Source organism: Phalacrocorax carbo, chromosome 7 (assembly GCF_963921805.1).
Source record: "Phalacrocorax carbo chromosome 7, bPhaCar2.1, whole genome shotgun sequence".
In the NCBI taxonomy this organism is placed as follows: Eukaryota; Metazoa; Chordata; class Aves; order Suliformes; family Phalacrocoracidae; genus Phalacrocorax; species Phalacrocorax carbo.
The window spans coordinates 16,221,788-16,240,071 of NC_087519.1; the positions used below are offsets into that span (position 1 = coordinate 16,221,788).

The 18,284-nt window shown below is 38.9% G+C and overlaps 1 protein-coding gene across 2 annotated transcripts in view; it reads left to right on the top strand.

Annotated features, from left to right (window-relative positions):
• Positions 1–18,284, top strand: part of MYZAP (myocardial zonula adherens protein) — a 64,404-nt gene that overhangs the window by 10,311 nt on the left and 35,809 nt on the right. For both annotated transcript variants that reach the window (XM_064456506.1, XM_064456507.1), the window contains exons 3-8: positions 4,481–4,639; positions 7,870–7,962; positions 10,364–10,477; positions 11,346–11,498; positions 15,576–15,701; positions 16,576–16,704. In XM_064456506.1, the coding sequence (XP_064312576.1) occupies positions 4,481–4,639; positions 7,870–7,962; positions 10,364–10,477; positions 11,346–11,498; positions 15,576–15,701; positions 16,576–16,704 (774 nt within the window). The remainder of the gene's footprint in view (positions 1–4,480; positions 4,640–7,869; positions 7,963–10,363; positions 10,478–11,345; positions 11,499–15,575; positions 15,702–16,575; positions 16,705–18,284) is intronic.

Sequence of the window (18,284 nt, forward strand, 5' to 3'; positions counted from 1 at the left end):
TTGCTCCTGTATGTGATGGAGAGAATCAAGCAGAAACTTGTGTCAGGCCTGGATCAAAGAATATGAATGCAGTGAACATGGGGCTGTTGTGAACGTTGAATCTAGGACAGTACCTATTTTCTCTGCTGATCTGCTGCTGCCAGCCCACTCCCATCAGCACAACAGAAGTTGTGCCATAACAAATGTGGTTCACCTGCTACAGGTGGCTGATGTCATTGTTTCTTAGCCTCTTCAGCACTGATTGCTTGGTTTTTTTGGTGTGTACTAATTAAGCAACACCTTCATTAAAAACAGCACTACGTGAAAACCACAAAAAGAATTCTACTGTCTTCTGTGGTTACTGCTGTATTTTGTTGTGTTGTATTTTCTTACACCAGTATAAATACTGGTGTTATGTGTATGGATTTCATTGATTAGATATAACTTTGTATAATGCCTGTCACTTCTATTTTTTTGAGATAGGAACCTAAATTCTACATTTCAAGGAGCTTAAAAGTTGGAATGTGTTAAATGATGCTTCTTACTTAGTGTCATGAATTTAAGAGCACTCATGTCTATGTCTTGGCATATTTTCCCTATTTTAATACTATTTATATATGAAACATCCCTAAATATAACACAAGTTTCATGGGCTGTAGAAGAATGTGATAATACATTAAAACATAGTTACCTTTTGTTAGAGCACAGTAACTTTCCTTGGTGAGCTCAATGTTATAATATTGTCATTTTACTGAACAGGAAATACGTAACCTAAGTAACAATGTGAATGGTCTTGTTCCTTGTATAACTAGTGAACAAGCAAAAGATAACTGGGTATTTCAGAAACCTCTGGAATATGGCAGTTGAGTGAAAGATAAAACTTTGCTTAACTGATACAGTTCTGGTTTAAAAGAAGAGTTTTTACATAGTGTAGCTGAACAGAAGATCATGATTTAGCAAAATTTTAATGCCATATGAGTACTAACGCCCAAATTGTGCTAATCATTGCATTATATGTCCTTTTTCCTCAAAACAAGATACCTGCTTCCAATTTTGGGGCAGGGAGAAAAACAAACATAGCTGGGTGGGAGTAGCTTAAGAGAGAAGGCAAACTGGCAGAAGGTATACTTGATGCATACTTAGTGATGCAGTTCTATGGAGCAGTTTGAGTCATTCAGCAAGGCCTCCTTTAGAGGCAAAGGTGTATTAAAAATAGTCAACAAGCAAAGCAACCCATCCACCTCTCAGCCCCGCATTGAGCAAAGTTTTCTGATTGTAACCCTTCCTCTAAGAGGAGACTGCATCAGGTTCGCCCTTTTTTGTCAGGGCATACACTGAATCATGAAACAAGTGGTCACTGAGTAGAAATTAAGAGTTACCAACCAGAGAAAATGGGGACTAGAAGGTAAGCATAGCTGGCACAGAACAGAAAGGAAAAAGGCTAAAGAAATATGAGAGCAGTGATTTGTATAGCTGTTGGTTCACACAGTTTTAATTCAAGTAAGAACTGTACTGAAATTTTTAACAGGTGCTTGCCTGGTGATTGTGTTATGAAGGAGGAATAAGGAGGGGGTGAAAGCAGTATCTGCATTTTAAGTAGTACATAGAACTGGAACACTCAACAGATAATGGAGATTCTTTTAATCTTCTGAAAGAGAAGTAATAAAAGCATCTTGGGAGGCTTGTGCAAATATAGACAACAGGCAGGTTTAGCATAGTTGCAAGAGACATGTAACCAGTCTGGCTTTGCGCCTACTTAATCCTGCATGTACTGCCCATTATGATGTAAATTTAAGTCTGTTCGTTTGTGAAATATGTAAATGCCATGGGTGACTCTCTAGCTGCAAACCCATTGGTCTGAATTTGTAGGTCTTTCTTAGAGAAGAAAAAGTCCTTCAAAGCATTGCTTAGGAATGTGTTTACAATATTCCAAAAATAAGGAACTTGGTCATAATTTTCATACAGAAATCTGCAAATAGCACTTTAAACAATTCTGCTAATGTTTCAGCAGCACAAAGGATCTTGGTAGTTGCTGGTATTCAGCTGTTCACCTCATAAAAAATGAATTATCATGGGTAGAGGGTATGGATTTATGAATTCAGCGTCTGGTGCCTTAGCAACCTCTAAACAATCAAAGTGATTATTCATTTGGTTATCAGGAAGATGGAAACTTGTGTGTAATCCCTTTATCCAGATGCAGGGGAGGGGCTGTGATGAAACTATCAAAGAAACTGTACAACCCTGGAAGCAAACAAACACAAAGTTTTGAGTGCGTCCCCATATAGTTTCTGTATTTTCCCTACTCAAAAAAATCAGGCGTGGCGTTTATGTTTGTATGCATCCAAACAGCAAAACAAAAAACCCCAATAACACATAATTATGAAACTTCTGATTATCAGGCTATGAAGCTTTGTATATAATGTTTTCAAAGTGCAAAATGATATCATGTATAGGTAGGGCTGGTTGTCTGATGTTTTTCCATTAAGTGGCTTTAAGGTTTCTTTCTAAATGATTGCTTATAGCTTTATTGTTCCTTGCCTGAAACATTCTTTATCAGGTGTCCACTCAGGCATTGTTCTCCTCCCAGCCCTGCGCCCCCCCACCCCCAGGGTTTCAGCAGAATGGTTAAGCTATTAATGATACGGTAAAGGAAAATGCGTAGGATTTACAATGTTGAGAAAATCTGTCAGTACCCTGCGGGAAGGACACAATATAAAACAAATGTCTGTCTTTACCGATTCTTCTTAATGCAAGTAGATTTTCCTGTTTGTTTTTCCTTAACCCAAAGAAGTATTTATTCTTCCATTGCCACCACAGTTGTGTTAATTTGGCTGCTAAAAACTGAAAGTGCTACCTCTTTAGACTGCAGATGATATTAGCACCGTCTGTCATAGTAAGAACTGGAGCCTCTCTAGGATGCAGCTGCAGATGGATATAATATAAGATGCTGAGCTTCATGTCTTCCAGCCTCTGCTTGGTATCAAAGAGAGTATTTAGGCACTGCTTAGACTCTTAATTTAGTAAAGAATCTCAAACTTTGTTGGTTTTCATACGACGTCATTACTGAACAACAAAACCAAACCAAACATATTCTAAGGTCTGTGTAGTAAATATTCTCAAATTTTCCCATATCCTGGTATACCTAGCATAAGAAAGAAAATTCAGTAAAATTACTTATAATTGATTTGTTCCCAGTACTGGCCTTTCAAAAACATGCAAAGCTAATCAGTTACAGCTGTGTTTCCAAGAGTGTGTCTTTCTAACACAGAATCTGTCCTAGTTTGCAAATATTCAGTTGGGTAAGAATATTTTTTCCCTTCTTTTTAGAAAGCTGTAATGTGGATGTCTTTATCTAAGCTAGTTGTTTATATTCTTTGTGATCACAAAGAGAAATCAATACTTCTGGAGACTGACTCATTTCATTTGATTGCTACAGAAGGATCTTTCTCTGGGTTGATTAGAAGGGTGAGTAGCCAGGTCAGGTGGTTACATCTGTCCTTGCAGGTATTTATTTACATGCTGAGGGAAATGATTCCTACTGTTTGCATTAATATTTTTCTTACTAAGTGTACTGATAAGATGAATAAGAGAAGTCTGTTTCAAAGAGTGCCTTGAAGTAAGATATACAATTATTACAAGTATGTTTTACAAATTTATGTAGATAATTAAAATAACAAATGTAGACACTTAAAAACAGCCTTTCTATTTATCTATCAAGACCTGATTTCAAAGTTTTGTGCTTCTACAATAGTTAATAATACTGGAATACTGACATGAATGCTGTTTCATAGCTTTGCTTTGGCTTTTACAATGTCAGTTCTACAGCTTCTGTAAGAGAAATGCAGCCCTGAAGTGAATGGTTGACTGCCTTGAAGGTCCTTTGTTAGCTTTAAATGTGAACTGAAATTCTACTTTATCTCTGACATAAACAGATTATTTTTTTCCTGAGCTCTATGTAAGGAATCTTGCCTAAAATGTTTTCATTTCAGTTTCTTCTGAGAACTTTCTAAAATTTTTTATTAAACTTGTGAATTTTTATATTTCCCCAGCAGGGAGTTTGGGGAGTGAGGGGCAATTCTGTGGCTGCGAGTCTAAAGGGGACTGTGAGAGCTGACAATGCTCTGGAAGAATGCAGAAAAGTAGCACATGTTGGTGAATGAAAATAAGCTGGGATAACTCTTTCTCTCACAAGCCTCTACCTCTCCTTGTACAAATGCAATGTGTTGTCCCTAGCTGTATCACTTCCATTAAAGCCAGTGGAAATTAGACGTCTCTATCAATTACAAACTGGTCATTGATCTTCCCAAAAACATGAATGTTTACAGTTTGTCCCCCAAACATTGGGAACTAGTGTTCTTAGGTACTGCTGAACGTTCACTCTAGTTGGCTGTCGGCTGTCTCTCCTGGCCTTATGTTACTGTATTTTTGTTTTGTTGGGTTTTTATTCTAGTACTGATTTTAAAATAATTTTAAAATTTATTTTTTTTTTTTTACTTTTAAGGAGCTCTACCATGTACCAAATGGCCTGTCTCCAGGAAAGCTCTCTCATGGGATGGTGTATGGTGTCGTGCACCGAACTGACAACAACCATAAGAGAGAAATGGTGGTTTATGGTTGGTCAGCTGATCAGCTGAAAGAGGAGATGAATTACATTAAAGAAGTGAGTTATGCTTTCAGCTTCAAAATTTGTCACATATCCTTTCCATATATTCATGTAGAGCTGTGAGTGTATATGGGATGACTGATGTGTAGCCCAACACCTGAATTTGAATTGGGAACTTACTCTGAAATGAAAGGCTTGCCTGGTTAATATTCAAGTTGGGAAAAAAGCATGCTATATACCTGGGAACTGTGCAGTCCAGACTCAAGGCCTCTGTGCCAAGTGATACTTGTTAATGCTGGCTGACTGGGCTACAGCTGGGCAAGCAAACTGCCAAACAGATCTTGGAGTTCCTGTCCTGAAGCCTTCATAATTTCAGGTGTGGTACAGAAGAACCTATGTAAGCACATACCTGAAAGGATAACCTCCCTCCTCTCTTCCCCTGCTTCCCCCATCCCCAACCCCACACAGTTTTGAAAAGACTCCTAAATTAGGTGACAGTAAAATCACTTGGGTATATTTTGGGGCAGCCTTAAAATACTCAGCCTAATAAGGATGACTTTGTACTACTTCATGCGTACTTGTTTATCATAAGTGGCAGAAGCTCTCCTGAAAGAAAAAAAAAAAAAGGCATTTCTGATACTGCTGTTTTCTGTGCTTGAAACTCAGCATCTCTGCCTGTCAATCCTTGGTGCTCAGGCTCTGGCAATTTAAGTGCAAACTGAATTGATATAAAAGGGAGAAACCCTGAGTCAAGCCAGCAGTGTAAGAGACTATGAGTGCTTGGTCTCTAGCTATCAGCACTTGCTTCTTTCCTTTATTACTCAGTTCCTTAGCTCCCAGCATTCACTACTCTCAAGTTCTTGCACTCACAGTTAGCGTATGTCACTACTGCAGTGCAGGCGAGGTACACAAGCTGCCTTGGCTGCCATTTTCCTGCCTGGGTGCTGGTTTCCTGCCTATCTGCCATGCTGGGGTGGCATCCAGGGATGGGTGGATTGGTACACAGCAGGTGCAGCTCCCCGGGCTGCACTGTTTCTGGTACCTTGTGCAGATTGCTTGGCCCCGGACCATCACCCTGCCCTTTTTGTTTACAGCCAGCTTTTGGCATGGAGGGACATGTTGGACCATGTGAACACCACATCTTGCATGTGCGTTCAGGGTACTGATACTTCGGGGAAAAAGTGGGAAAGACATGGGAAGAGACATACTGGCCCTTGGTCTCTAATCCTCTGGAAGCTGTGTTCAGCTGTGCTAATTTATGAACTTTGGTCTGCCAGATAAGTTTTGTCTTTAAAAGTAGCCTTAAACAAAAGTCCTCAGGTTGTGCCACATATCTGCTGACTTAAATAGACCAAAAATGATGGGCCACATCAGAACTGCAGACAGTTCCCTCTGTATCTGAGTCAAATTTGGACCTTGCAAGAGGGGAGGTGTGTGTGCATGTGCATATGGGTGGGTTAGGTCAGGGCGAGGGGTGCCCTCCCGAGGTGAAGTGCAGGATTTGGCTTCCTTCTGTGTTTCTCATCCTAAAGGGAGCACGTAGTTTGTGCCTATTCCTCACATAGATTTAGTGGCCAATGCTCCTTTTTCTGGGATAGAGTGGGTATACTGCAGAGCTGCTAGAAAGGAAGAGTGGGCCAGCAAGAACCTTATGAAGTTCAACAAGGAAAAGTGTAAGATCATGCACCTGGGAAAACACAATCTGGGAGTGCAGTACAGACTGGGATCCACCTGGCTGGAGAGCAGCTCTGTGGAAAGGGACCTGTGGGTCCTGGTGGACAGGGAGCTCAACATGAGCAAAGAGTGTACTGCTGCGGCCAAGAAGGCTAACAGGATGCTGGGTTGCATCAAAAAGGGCATTGCCAGCAGAGAGAAAGAAGTCGTCATCCCACTCTACTCAGCGCTTGTCAGGCCACACCTGGAGTACTGTGTACAGTTCTGGTCCCTGCTATACAAAAAGGATGTGGACAGGCTGGAAGAGGTCCAGAGAAGGGCCACCAAGATGATCAGAGGACTGGGCAGCCTGCCATATGAGGATAGGCTGGGAGAACTGGGTTTGTTCAGCCTTGAGAAAAGGAGGCTTAGAGGGGATCTCATTACCATGTACCAATAAGATAGACTCCCTTTTTACACGGAGTCCCATGGAGAGGACAAGGAGGAATGGACACAAGTTGCTCTTGGGGAGATTCCGATTGGACACCAGAGGGAAATTTTTCACAGTGAGGACAGTCAACCATTGGAATAATCTCCCCAGGGAAGTGGTTGACTTGGCCACGTTGGACACCTTCAAGAGTCGTCTGGAGAGGGTGCTGGGCCATCTTGTCTAGCCTGTGCTCTTTCTAGAAAGGTTGGAGTAGATGATCCCTGAGGTCCCTTCCAATCTGTGATTCTGTGTGAAACATTCCCTCTTGTATAAGGCCCTATTAATGTTTTCCCCTTGCTTCTTCCCCAAGCCTAAGTAGAGATGATGTAAGCTCACTGCCCTAGATTATCTGCACTCAGTCTGTGTTTGATAGAGGTGAGGAAAAAAAATAAAAAAGCAATTTGAATTATGTAGCTGGAAGGTAGACTGTAGGCAAACATAACTAGTGTTTACAATGTGTGCTCTTGAGAAGATTGGTTCTGTGCACGATTGCAAAGGCATGTAAAGCCAAGGTAGCTTCCAGCATGCTTTATTTTCCCTTTTCTTTTAGAAAGGCAAGGTGTAATTTATATCCATAGCTCTTAAATAAAACCTGATTGCGTACTCTGTTCTTCAAATTTTAAAGTACATTGGTAAATTTATGCTTATATATTGTTTAGCTAGGTACGAACGTGGAAGTCTGAAATTAAAGGGTTCATCTTCAAAGGGTATGCAGGGAAAACTAATTAACCATGTTAAAAAGTATGAAGGTGTATTAAATCCATGTGTGAATGCTTTTTTTCAGAAAGAAAACATTATACGCTCAAATTAATTCTAATACCTTTAGTAATCAGGTTAAAATGAGCTATGGATAATTTAATTGAAATTCATTATTTAAATTATTAATTTACAAGTGTTTAAGTGTGTACAGAGAAGTTTAGAATTACTCGGAGATGTTTATTTGTATCACTCATATGTAGGCAAGTCTTGAGGCTTAACTTTTTGTCTTGTTCTTAAGAGTAAATTGCTGTTGATGGAAAAGTAGATTTATAATGGAAATTACTGAAAGTAACAATTACAGACACAGGGAAAAACAAATCATGTCCTAGTATAAATAGTATAATTAGTAAGTCTGATAAAGGCATTTTGATTCTTCTGACACCAGGTGAGAGCAACTCTGGAAAAAGTAAGAAAGAAAATGTACGGTGAATATGATGAAATGAAACGAAAAATACAGCAGCTTACAAATGAACTGAAAGTAAGTATACATGCATTTGTAGGGAAAGCATATGACAATAACTGTCCCAGGGTTATCTAGAAACTTTTTGGTTTTGCTTCAGCAGAACAGAAATAATTTCTCAGATCACTCCAGTTCATCGTTTTATGTGACATCTATACATTTCTTTATTTATTTTTCCCTCCAGGAAGGTAAGGTAAAGTAAGACAGGGATGCTTTTGCATATGGAATTACTAATTGCCTGCTTCTTGGAAATAAAAAAATTATCTTGATAGCATTGTCTGTGTGTATTGGTAATTAGTGGAGATGTTTGTACCAGTAAGCTGCCAGGTGAATTGAATAAATAACTTAATTAGGAGTAATGTCCAACTTAGCTGGTGTCATTTCAACAGACTTCGCTTTATTTTACTGACTCTATTGTTTAAACACTATAGTAAAATAAGTAGCAATATTCTTTAGTATTAAAGTGTGTAACAGTTTAAAAATTACTTACCTTTTGGTTCTTAAATAAGCTTTTCAATAATCATTTGATGACCCCTCTTTTTTCTGACATACTGGTTTAGCAATAAAAGTGCTGCAGTCTGTAGAAGTATCCTTCATATTAAACTGATGAGTTCTTTCATGCAAAAAAATCTCCCTGAAAACTTGCTGTGGATTTTATATTCAAGACTGATTTTCACAGCCCTGGTTCAGCTGATGCTTTGGCAATTAAAGGTCTTCTGACTTCAAGGCACTGGGACACTGACCCTTCTGCCATCCTCATTTGGAGACTGTCAGTTCCCTGCATGCTGTATTCTGTATAAAGATGAGAACTTGCTGTTAAACTGATATTTCTATTCTGTGGCAACTAGCTTCAAAAAACCAAAAAACCAACAAAAAAAACCCACCGGAATTTCTGTAAACTGTTAAATAGTCTTGATGCCAACAAAGTGAGTACCCCAGTCAGTGTGCATGTAGGCAAATCCTGATTCAGATGGAGTTTTGTCATCTTTGCTGCTGATACTTACTGAATAGCAGTGCTGATATTCTGCACTCCCAGATCTTCTGTCAGACCAGTAGAAATCTTGCATGAATCTGGATGTGTCTCCTAATTAAGGGTTTCTGACCAGGTCTGACAGAATCTGTAGTTCTGAAGCAAATTAGCAGTTTATGAAGCACTTCCTCTGACATAAGTGGCATGTTATGAGACACCTTTCCCCCGTTTTTTTAATACTTTAGAGTGCCTGAAAGAAACCACAAGTGTTGCTCTACCTAATTACATATGCTTTTTTGTTTGGTTAGTTGGATTTGGGTTTTGATTTTACATGACTGCCATCTTTCATGCTGTTTGAGGATCCTGTTTAAAATCCTTTATATACTCTTTCCTTCAGCTTTGAATCACTATGCTTTTCTCCCATTAATTTCCAGGACTACTTTTTGTTCATAAAATTTGTTTGAAGTTTGTACTTCCAATATCCTTCCCTGGGCAGTATGCTTCTTCACAAAAGGTCTTACCTTGTAACTTTCTAAATCCATCCAAAGCATTTCTGCTTTTGTTTGTTTGTTTGTTTTTACATGAGCACACATTTATATAGGGTTAACAGTAACTACTTGGCTTCTGCTCCCTATGTTGACCTAATCTGTGTATGACTTCATTACTAAACAGTAATTGTTCTCTATATGAGTCCGTAGTGTTCTTATGTTTTTATCAAGAAACAAATCTGGTCCATCTAAGAATATGAGTCGGACTGGCCTCCATTAGGAACACTTTTTTCTCTTTATTATTGGATAGTTCATAATCATTTACACTGTTTGGGTTTTGGTCTCTTAAATTATGTCATTTTGTGTTCCATCTCCCCCCGTTTCCCCCCCCTCCAACTTTTATGTGTGTATGTGTGTACATAAGAGAGGATGACAAATTTTCACACAACAAAGCTCTCTGCGGGCTTCTCCTACCTGCTTCATATTGTTTCATCCTTAAGTCTTCTTGTTGTTGCTTATTTACGTACCTGATTAGTCAGTTCCTTCTTCATTAAAGCTATTCTACAGTTCACCCAAACCTTTCTAGATTTCCTTATTTCCTGCATTCTTCTGCTTTCACGCTGTGATTTTTTATGATCTGCCCACTCTGTATATGTAAACTTTCTGAATAGACATCTGCCAAGTATCCTCTTACCCTTTCAGAAAGAACAGCTTTTACAGTGATTACAGACTATCAATAAACATAGATACTTGTGCCTTATTTCTGTTAGCATATTTGGATTCTAAATTTTGTTTGTCTGTTTCTGAGGTGCAAGAATATGTTTTGAGGCCTGTATATTTTAAGCATCCTAGTACTGTGAAAATTAACCATGGGGTCTTTCTTTTCTGTAGCTTCCTTTGAAAGATTAGGTAAACTTGATCATTATTCTATATAACACTTTTTCTTTTTTTTTCTGCTTAGGTGACAAATGCTCATCAGGAATCCTTAGAGAATCATGTGCGAGTGCAGGCTGCAGCCTTAGATAGCTTTAGTGAAATGAACAGCTCCTTGACATCAGCATCAATAGACTTGCAGGTACATTTTAATAGCTGCTTCACAGCTGACAACTGCCTTTTCTGACATGGATTTAAAAGCAAACGTAAAATGTGGATGACAAATACAGATTCTAACACTAAACAAGTCCATAAAGTACTGTCTTGGATATCTAAGTCAGCTGATTTAGGGAACTAAAGTAAAAAAAATTCCAACACCTGTGTTTTTTAAAAACCTGTTAAAAATAGTGGACAATAAAGAGATACTGATCTGTAGTAGACTAATGCCACTAGTTAGGTATCTATGAAATATCTAAGGTGAAAATGTGATTTGTTCTGTATTGTACAAAACAGTCATCTCCTGACTTATTCGTACCCTCACTGGTTAACAGAAATGGAAGTGGCATGTTTGGATGCTAAACACTTGTGAGACTTTACATACCTGTGGAATGTAGGGGGAGGGAGAAGGTGGGAATGAACGTTCTGTTTTAAAGGCTTCCAAATTCCCATGTATCTGGGCTGGAAAACTTAATGTTCCTGCTTTCTTGTATGTCACAGTTTTTCTTAGTCTAATGCATATATTATGTATAGCATGGCCCTTGGATAGCAGAAAGGAATATTGTTGGGAGTAGCATTCATGCTGAAATGTATACATGTTCCTCTTTTTTTTTTTTTTTTAATTGTGTTCCAGGACTTGATTTTACTGAGCATGTTCCTCATGGAAACAACTTCTAGAAAACTAAATGCAACAAAAGCCATAATTTTAAATGTTAAAACTTGCAAAACTGTTCATACTGCATTGATACATCAGGAAACTCTTAAATGTTCTGTCTCTTCCATAACCTCTTGACTATATTAGATCACCAAATTATTTGTGATTTTTTAATATGTGGTTTTCCTCTTTCTTCTAGAAAACTCTAGTGGATGTTACATTGGAGAACTCTGATATCAGGGAACAAATAAGGAATTTAAAACATACACATGAGCAATCTATGGAAAAGCTGAAAGAGAAGCAAAAGCAACTGGAAACAGCACAAATTGAAAATCAGTTACTGAAATTAAAGGTGCAGTATATAAACTCCCCTAAAAATACTGTTGCACAGTAAGGTCACTAGGAGTATGCTAAATGAATTCCTTGGCCTTATTTGTAAAGGGTTCTTCATTCTTCATGCCTTATCATTCCCTAGAGCTGACATATTCCTGTGAATTAATACTGTTCTAATAACAACGAATCTCAGCTGGCAGCAGTCAGTCTTTCCATAACGTGGGATTGCCACTCAGGGATGTCAGCAGGTAAACATTCAAACCATTAAATGGTTATTAGTGTCCATTGCTGTAAGTAAAGGAATATTACAGCTCTACACTGAGCTATAAGAATTTGTTGATGTTGAGTTTGTTTGTTTGATATTGCACAATTTTTACTAGGTATTCAGTTAAGTCTTATGAGCATATGGTCAGCAGATACGTGCTGTAACAGCAAGTGTCCTGGAAAGAAAATTAAGCTATTCAGAGAAATGCAAGGCAATAAAATGCAAACTGGAAGGTTTCATATGCCAGAAAGCATGACTGTTTTCTCCTTTCATCTGCCAAATGTATTCCTTGAATCTCATTAAAAAACCAGTCTAACAAACCCCAAAAAAATCCTAACAAACAAACAAAAAGATCAAACCCACCACACCAACCAAAAAAACCTTATTCTGGAAACCTTTGGCTCTCTTAAAAGTGCTCAAAATAGACTAATTTGGATATAGTACTGTATTAGAATTTGTCACTGTGAAATTAAGGTGACTGCTGGTTTATTAATATTTAATTTTGTCAGTGACAATGTTTCATTTTGGCTCTCTAGTGACTTGTGTTCATGCCTACTGATGAATGGTTAAAAGGGAAAACGTTAACATAAGTGTATTTCAGCTTACAATTCATGTTCTAGCTTTCTCTTGCAGTGAAGCTTTACAGGCTACAAAAGTAGCTGTATTTTATACCTGCTATTGTCAGCAGGAAAAAAAAAGGGAAAAAAACAATTAAAAGAAGAAAGCAAAGCTGATGCAATTAAGATTTCAGAACAGAAATTTGGACTTCACAGTAATCTTAAGGGCATGGACCAACAAGTCAGGGAAAGGTATGTCTGCTTCTAAGGGCAGAGAACCACAGGTTAAGTCCCAGTTCAACTGAATGCTTAATGATTTGTTTGTCTTCAAGCAAGTTAGGGTCTGCAGAATACATGCCCTGCCTTAACAAGGAAAAAGTTTAAATTTTGTCCTCAAAGTTGCAGTTTTATTACAAAGTTAGTGGGTAAAATCCTCATTGTTGTATTTGAAACTTAAACATAAAATTGTGTATGAAAGATGCCAGGACATCTGCAATTTTATTCCAAGGGTGAATGTAAGAGGATGGTGTGGAATCTGGGAGGTTAGCAGTTGAAAAGCAGTAACTACTATATGCCATGATTATTTTCTGGGTAGGAGAACACACCCATGTAGCTTATTAGTAGGTTTGGTTTATTCATACAATCATAACAATGGATGAGGTTGAAGACGTTTGTTAAGAGTACTATAACAGATGCCCTGATGCATCTGCCTTTTTGTGCTTGTTTTTACTTCCCTTGTTGCTCAAGCTATAAGCAAAGGAATGATGGAGACAGTTCTAGAGATCATATTTCAGTTCAGTGTATCTTAAGGACTCTGGGTTTTGATTGTTGGCTTTTTCTGAATCATAGAATCATTAAAGTTGGAAAAGACCACTAGGATCAAGTCCAATCATCAACCCAACACCTCCAGGCCTCCTAAACCATGCCCTGAAGTGTCACGTCTACAAGTTTTTTGAACACCTCCAGGGATGGTGACTCCACCACCACTCTGGGCAGCCTGTTCCAATGCCTGACCACTCTTTCAGTAAAGAAATTTTTCCTAATATCCAATCTAAACCTCCCCTGATGCAGCTTGAGGCCATTTCCTCTCATCTTAATACTAGTAACTTGGGAGAAGAGACCAACACCCATCTCACTACAATGTCCTTTCAAGTAGTTGTAGAGAGCGATAAGGTCTCCCCTCAGCCTTCTCCAGACTAAACAATCCCAGTTCCCTCAGACACTCCTCATAAGACATCTTTTCCAGACCCTTCAGCAGCTTTGCCCTTCTCTGGACACACTCCAGCAACTCAATGTCCCTCTTGTAGTGAGGGGCCCAACACTGAACCCAATATTCAAGGTGTGGCCTCACCAGTGCCAAGTACAGGAGCACAATCACTTCCCTACCCCTGCTGGCCACACTATTCCTGATACAAGCCAGGATGCTGTTGGCCTTCTTGGCCACCTGGGCACACTGCTGGCTCATATTCAGCTGGCTGTTGACCAGCACCCCCAGGTCCTTTTGTCAGGCAGCTTCCCTAAGCCTGTAGCATTGCATGGGGTTCCTGTGACTGAAGTGCAGGACCCAGCATCTGGCCTTGTTAAACTTCATATAATTGTCCTTGGCCCATTGATCCAGCCTGTTCATGTCCCTCTGCGGAGCCTTCCTACCCTTGAGCAGATCAACACTCCCACCCAATTTGATGTCATCTGCAAACTTACTAAGGGTGCACTTGATCCCCTTGCCCAGGTCACTGATAAAGATATTAAACAAGACTGGCCCCAAAACTGAGCTCTGGGGGATAGTAGTCATGTTAGCTGGATTTAGCTCCATTCACCACAGCAATCTGGGCTCGGCCATCCATCCAGTTTTTTACCCAGCAAAGAGTACACCTGTCCAAGCCATGAGCCACCAGTGGATGCTGTGGAAGACAGTATCAAAGGCTTTAATAAAGCCTTTATCATAATATATGATATATCGTAATGATATTGATTCTTTCAGGCTTCCTGAAATGTGGAAGGTTTTGTGTTGTACTGAAACTTAACTCCAGTCCCTCTCACAAAGTGCAGGTTACTACCCCTGCCCCAGTGTGGTGTAGGTGAGATGCCAAATGGGGCAACTGCAGTACAAGTGGAATTCTTCAGAGCTCAGTCCTTTTTCAGTGGATGAAATACATTGTTGTTATCCCACAGGGTAGTAAAACAGCTTGTTCCTACCATGCAAGATAAACAGAGGAGTTTAATAAACCTTTTAGTCCTTGAAATGGGGAAAAAAAAAAAACCCCAAACCCCAAAACCTTAATCATCAGAACCAGGTATTTTGGAGCTGTGTAAACTGCAGTGATCAGCAGAGAACTCTTTATTCTTCTCCCACATGACAATATATTTCTCTTTTTGGCATTTTTGTAGCCCCCACAGCATTTCACTATAACCTTGTCAAATTTATAGCATCTCTAGTAAGAGAACTAAGTGCTGGACTAGCTATTTTACTTTGCTTTTATTGCAGCTTACAGAGTAGATAGGTTTAAGCTGTGACTATCCTATCTGGTGTTTAATCACTGAGGGTCTGGTACTGTCAGTGTTTTGAGCCAATGTAAGGGGGAAATCCTGTTTCTGAATTACCATTCCTGCCCTCTTCCCTGTAGCAGTAGTAATGTTTCTTGTCCTGTGGTTAAAAATTAATGCATTCCCACCCCTGAGTATATTAACTTTAAGTCTGACTGTCCTCTGAGCTGCTTTGCTCCATGGTCACCCCAGTTCTCGTGTCTACACAAAGAGCAGTATGTGAAAAAAGCAAGAGAGAGGACAGCTGTGTCCTCCAGTTACCAACACATACTTAGGTCTGGCTTAAAGTAATTATTTCTTTGAGCGTTCATGGCCATTTAGAAACAGGAGTTGAGTCTAGACCATCCCTAATCTATGCTTCTGAAAAATGGGGGAGACAATACCTTTTAAGTGGAGAAACAAGCCCAAGCGACTTGGAGGCTGTTATGGAAGGGCTCAGTGAAGAGGCATAGCCCAGTCTTGGATAAGCAATAACTAGTTAAATTCAGACAACGTGAAACTTGATGAAACAGTAACTTCTACAAATTCAGATGACTTGTATACTGGCAGAGTGTTGTAAATGGTCTTGATGCAAATGAAAATCTGCCTCAGCAGTGTCAAGTTTATAACAGGGTGGGGCTGAAGTTTAAAGCGTTATTCTCACATTTTGTGAACTCCATTTCTCCTGCTGCCAGCAGTTATGTACTGATTAATGTGTCAGCTGTGACTTTCATCCTTTCCCTTCTCATAGGTGGAATCATCGCAGGAAGCCAATGCTGAAGTTATGAGAGAGATGACAAGAAAACTGTATAGTCAGTATGAGGAAAAAATGCGAGAAGAGGAGCAAAAACATAAAGCTGAGAAAGAAATCCTCCTAGTACGTGTAGCCAGTCTGGAAGAGTGGTGCTTAGCTTGGGTGTCATTTCTCTAATCACTTAACACTCTGGAGTTCACATACGTTCCTTCACTCCTGTCTCTGTGAATAGTCATGCCACAGTTACTAAGCCTTCCAAGCTTTTGGGGTTGCAGGGCTGAGAAAAGAATGTGTTCAAACACAGTAACAGTAATGATAAAGTAGATTTTAAAATTTGAAATTGAGTAAGTTGGGTTATCTAACTTCTGATTCTCTTAAAAAATGAAAATATAATGTCCAATTTTAGTGGCAGTATAGGAAGGGGAGGGGGAACAACTTCACTGGACACTACTGGAGCAAGAACTCTTCCTGTCATCTGGTTTCCCTCCACCCCCAAGTAAAACCTTTCTATGAGCAGTTTGTCATTGCATGTTTCTAACTGATAAAGATAGATAATGACTGAAATTGAGGGTAGATTCCCCCACCTCTTTCTATTCATATGGTTTTATATGTGAGGAAAGTATAAAGGTGAATGTGGCAAATTTTGGTGTTTAAAATGCTATCTTCTGCAACAGCATATTTTTCTTATGCTGTTACTTCACGGTATCCTCAGAAGGGAGAACAAATATCTAAGAAATGGGTAAAAGTTTTTCTCAGATTTTCATAATGATGCTTTAAAAATACCTATGCACTTCGAAGTGCCTGGAATCTTTTGTTCCATACAATTCACATTTACAGTCACAACTGTTCCAGGCTTCTGGGCAGGTATAGTGAAAACTTTTGAGGTCTGCTTGAAAGCCTTAAAAAACCAACCAAACAAACAAACAAAAACAACACAAAAAAGCCTCCTCACTAATATATTGTATGTTAATGTGGCTACACATGTTCTTATTCGAAGGAGGAAACAAATCGGCTTCTGAAGGCTATTGAAGAGGCAAATAGGAAGATGCAGATTACAGAAACAAGCATACAGGAAAAAGACCAGAGAATTGGTGACCTGGACCAGCTGATTGAACGCATGGAAGAGGTATGAGAGTTAGTTGATTGCCTCCTGTAAAGGACATGCAGAAGTGCGTGGAGGGACTTTTTTTTCATTTTTGGTCTTCTGCTCAGTATCCTGCTCAGCGACATACCATTGCTGTTTGCATCTTACCTAGATATTGTATCCATATAAGCAAATGGACATTGACTGCCATAGAGACACTGCGATTAAGTGGTTCTTCTGTATTTCTAGTAGCCTTTACAGTTAGAGCTACCTAAGGTGTCAAAATGTATTTAGTAAATTAACTATTGTAAAGAAGGAGTTTAAAAAGACCATTCAGTCTTCCTTCAGTGTGCAAGATCTCCTAAGTCTAATGAAGTAGTAATAATAAATGATCCAGAGTCTCTTAGAAATGCTGTTGGTAGGTCCATTAAAATCTGTTTTACTTACAAATAGACCTTACTATTTAGTGATTGGAATTGTATCTCCAAATTCTCCACAAGTGGATGAAATGCTAAACTGAAAGCTTCAGACGAAAATGTTTTGAGGGTGTTTTGTGGGTATGTAGCAGCCACTTAGTCTTCCATGCAGATATCTATCTTATTTTGATTATGGCTCAGAATATTTTAAGGAGAGAAGGAAAAACTCATATTTACTGCCTTTTAGTCCAAAACTTAGGTTCTTCCTTTCCTGATATCATTAAAAATCTTTTAATTATTCCTCTCCCTAGCTAAATATTCCCTACCGAAATGTAATTAAGAGTAGGTTTTTGACAATTTATGTTTAAATCTCTGAAAGCAGAAACACTTTGAGACATTTACCTCTTGTGACACCAGCAGCACTACTGGAAAACTCATTGTAGCAGTTTTTGCATTGCTTCTTTTTATTTCCTGCTTTTTCTTCTTCTCTTTTATGGACTTTGCTCCAGGGCAAAACTCAGACTAGTAGTCAAATGATTATTATTTTAACATATTGTTCAATCTAAGAGTATCGCAGTGCCTCTCCTTGCATAGTAGGCTGCATGTGAATCTCATTTGTTGAACCTTTTCAGATATCTGAAAAAGGTTTATATCTTCTCAAATGGTTATCGTGAAATTTCCTCTTTGCTTTCTGGTATCACTGGCCTAACTGAGGTGAATGATAATGTTAATGTTTAGTCCTTAGACTGAATAGCGTCACTCTAAACAGTATAAGCGCAGCCCTTCCAAACGATTCCTATGCTCTTGCATGTGCTTTGGCATTTCTCACTTCATTCAATAGCAGGCATCTCATCTTTAAAGATCTGTGCCTTGCTATCTAAAATACAGAAGCAGAGAGCATTCTAGTAAGTGGAGGGAATACTATCTTCTGTTCTTACAAGTGAAGTGTTTTTTCACCAGCTTCAGTTTATTATAGTAAATATTTGTAAAGGAAAGAAGTAAATTTTTATAAGCCAGTCTTGTTGGCTGGACTGGTTAGTCTAACGTGCATTTGTATTGAGCCCCATTTGTCTAATGTTTGCAAATCTATTAGCAGAATTAGTAATTACAGTGAGAAATCATTCAGCTTAATATACCCCCTTTAGTAGCTCCCTTAACTTCATCTGGGCTTTGGCCTACAACCTGTAAGTATTATGCAGTGAATAA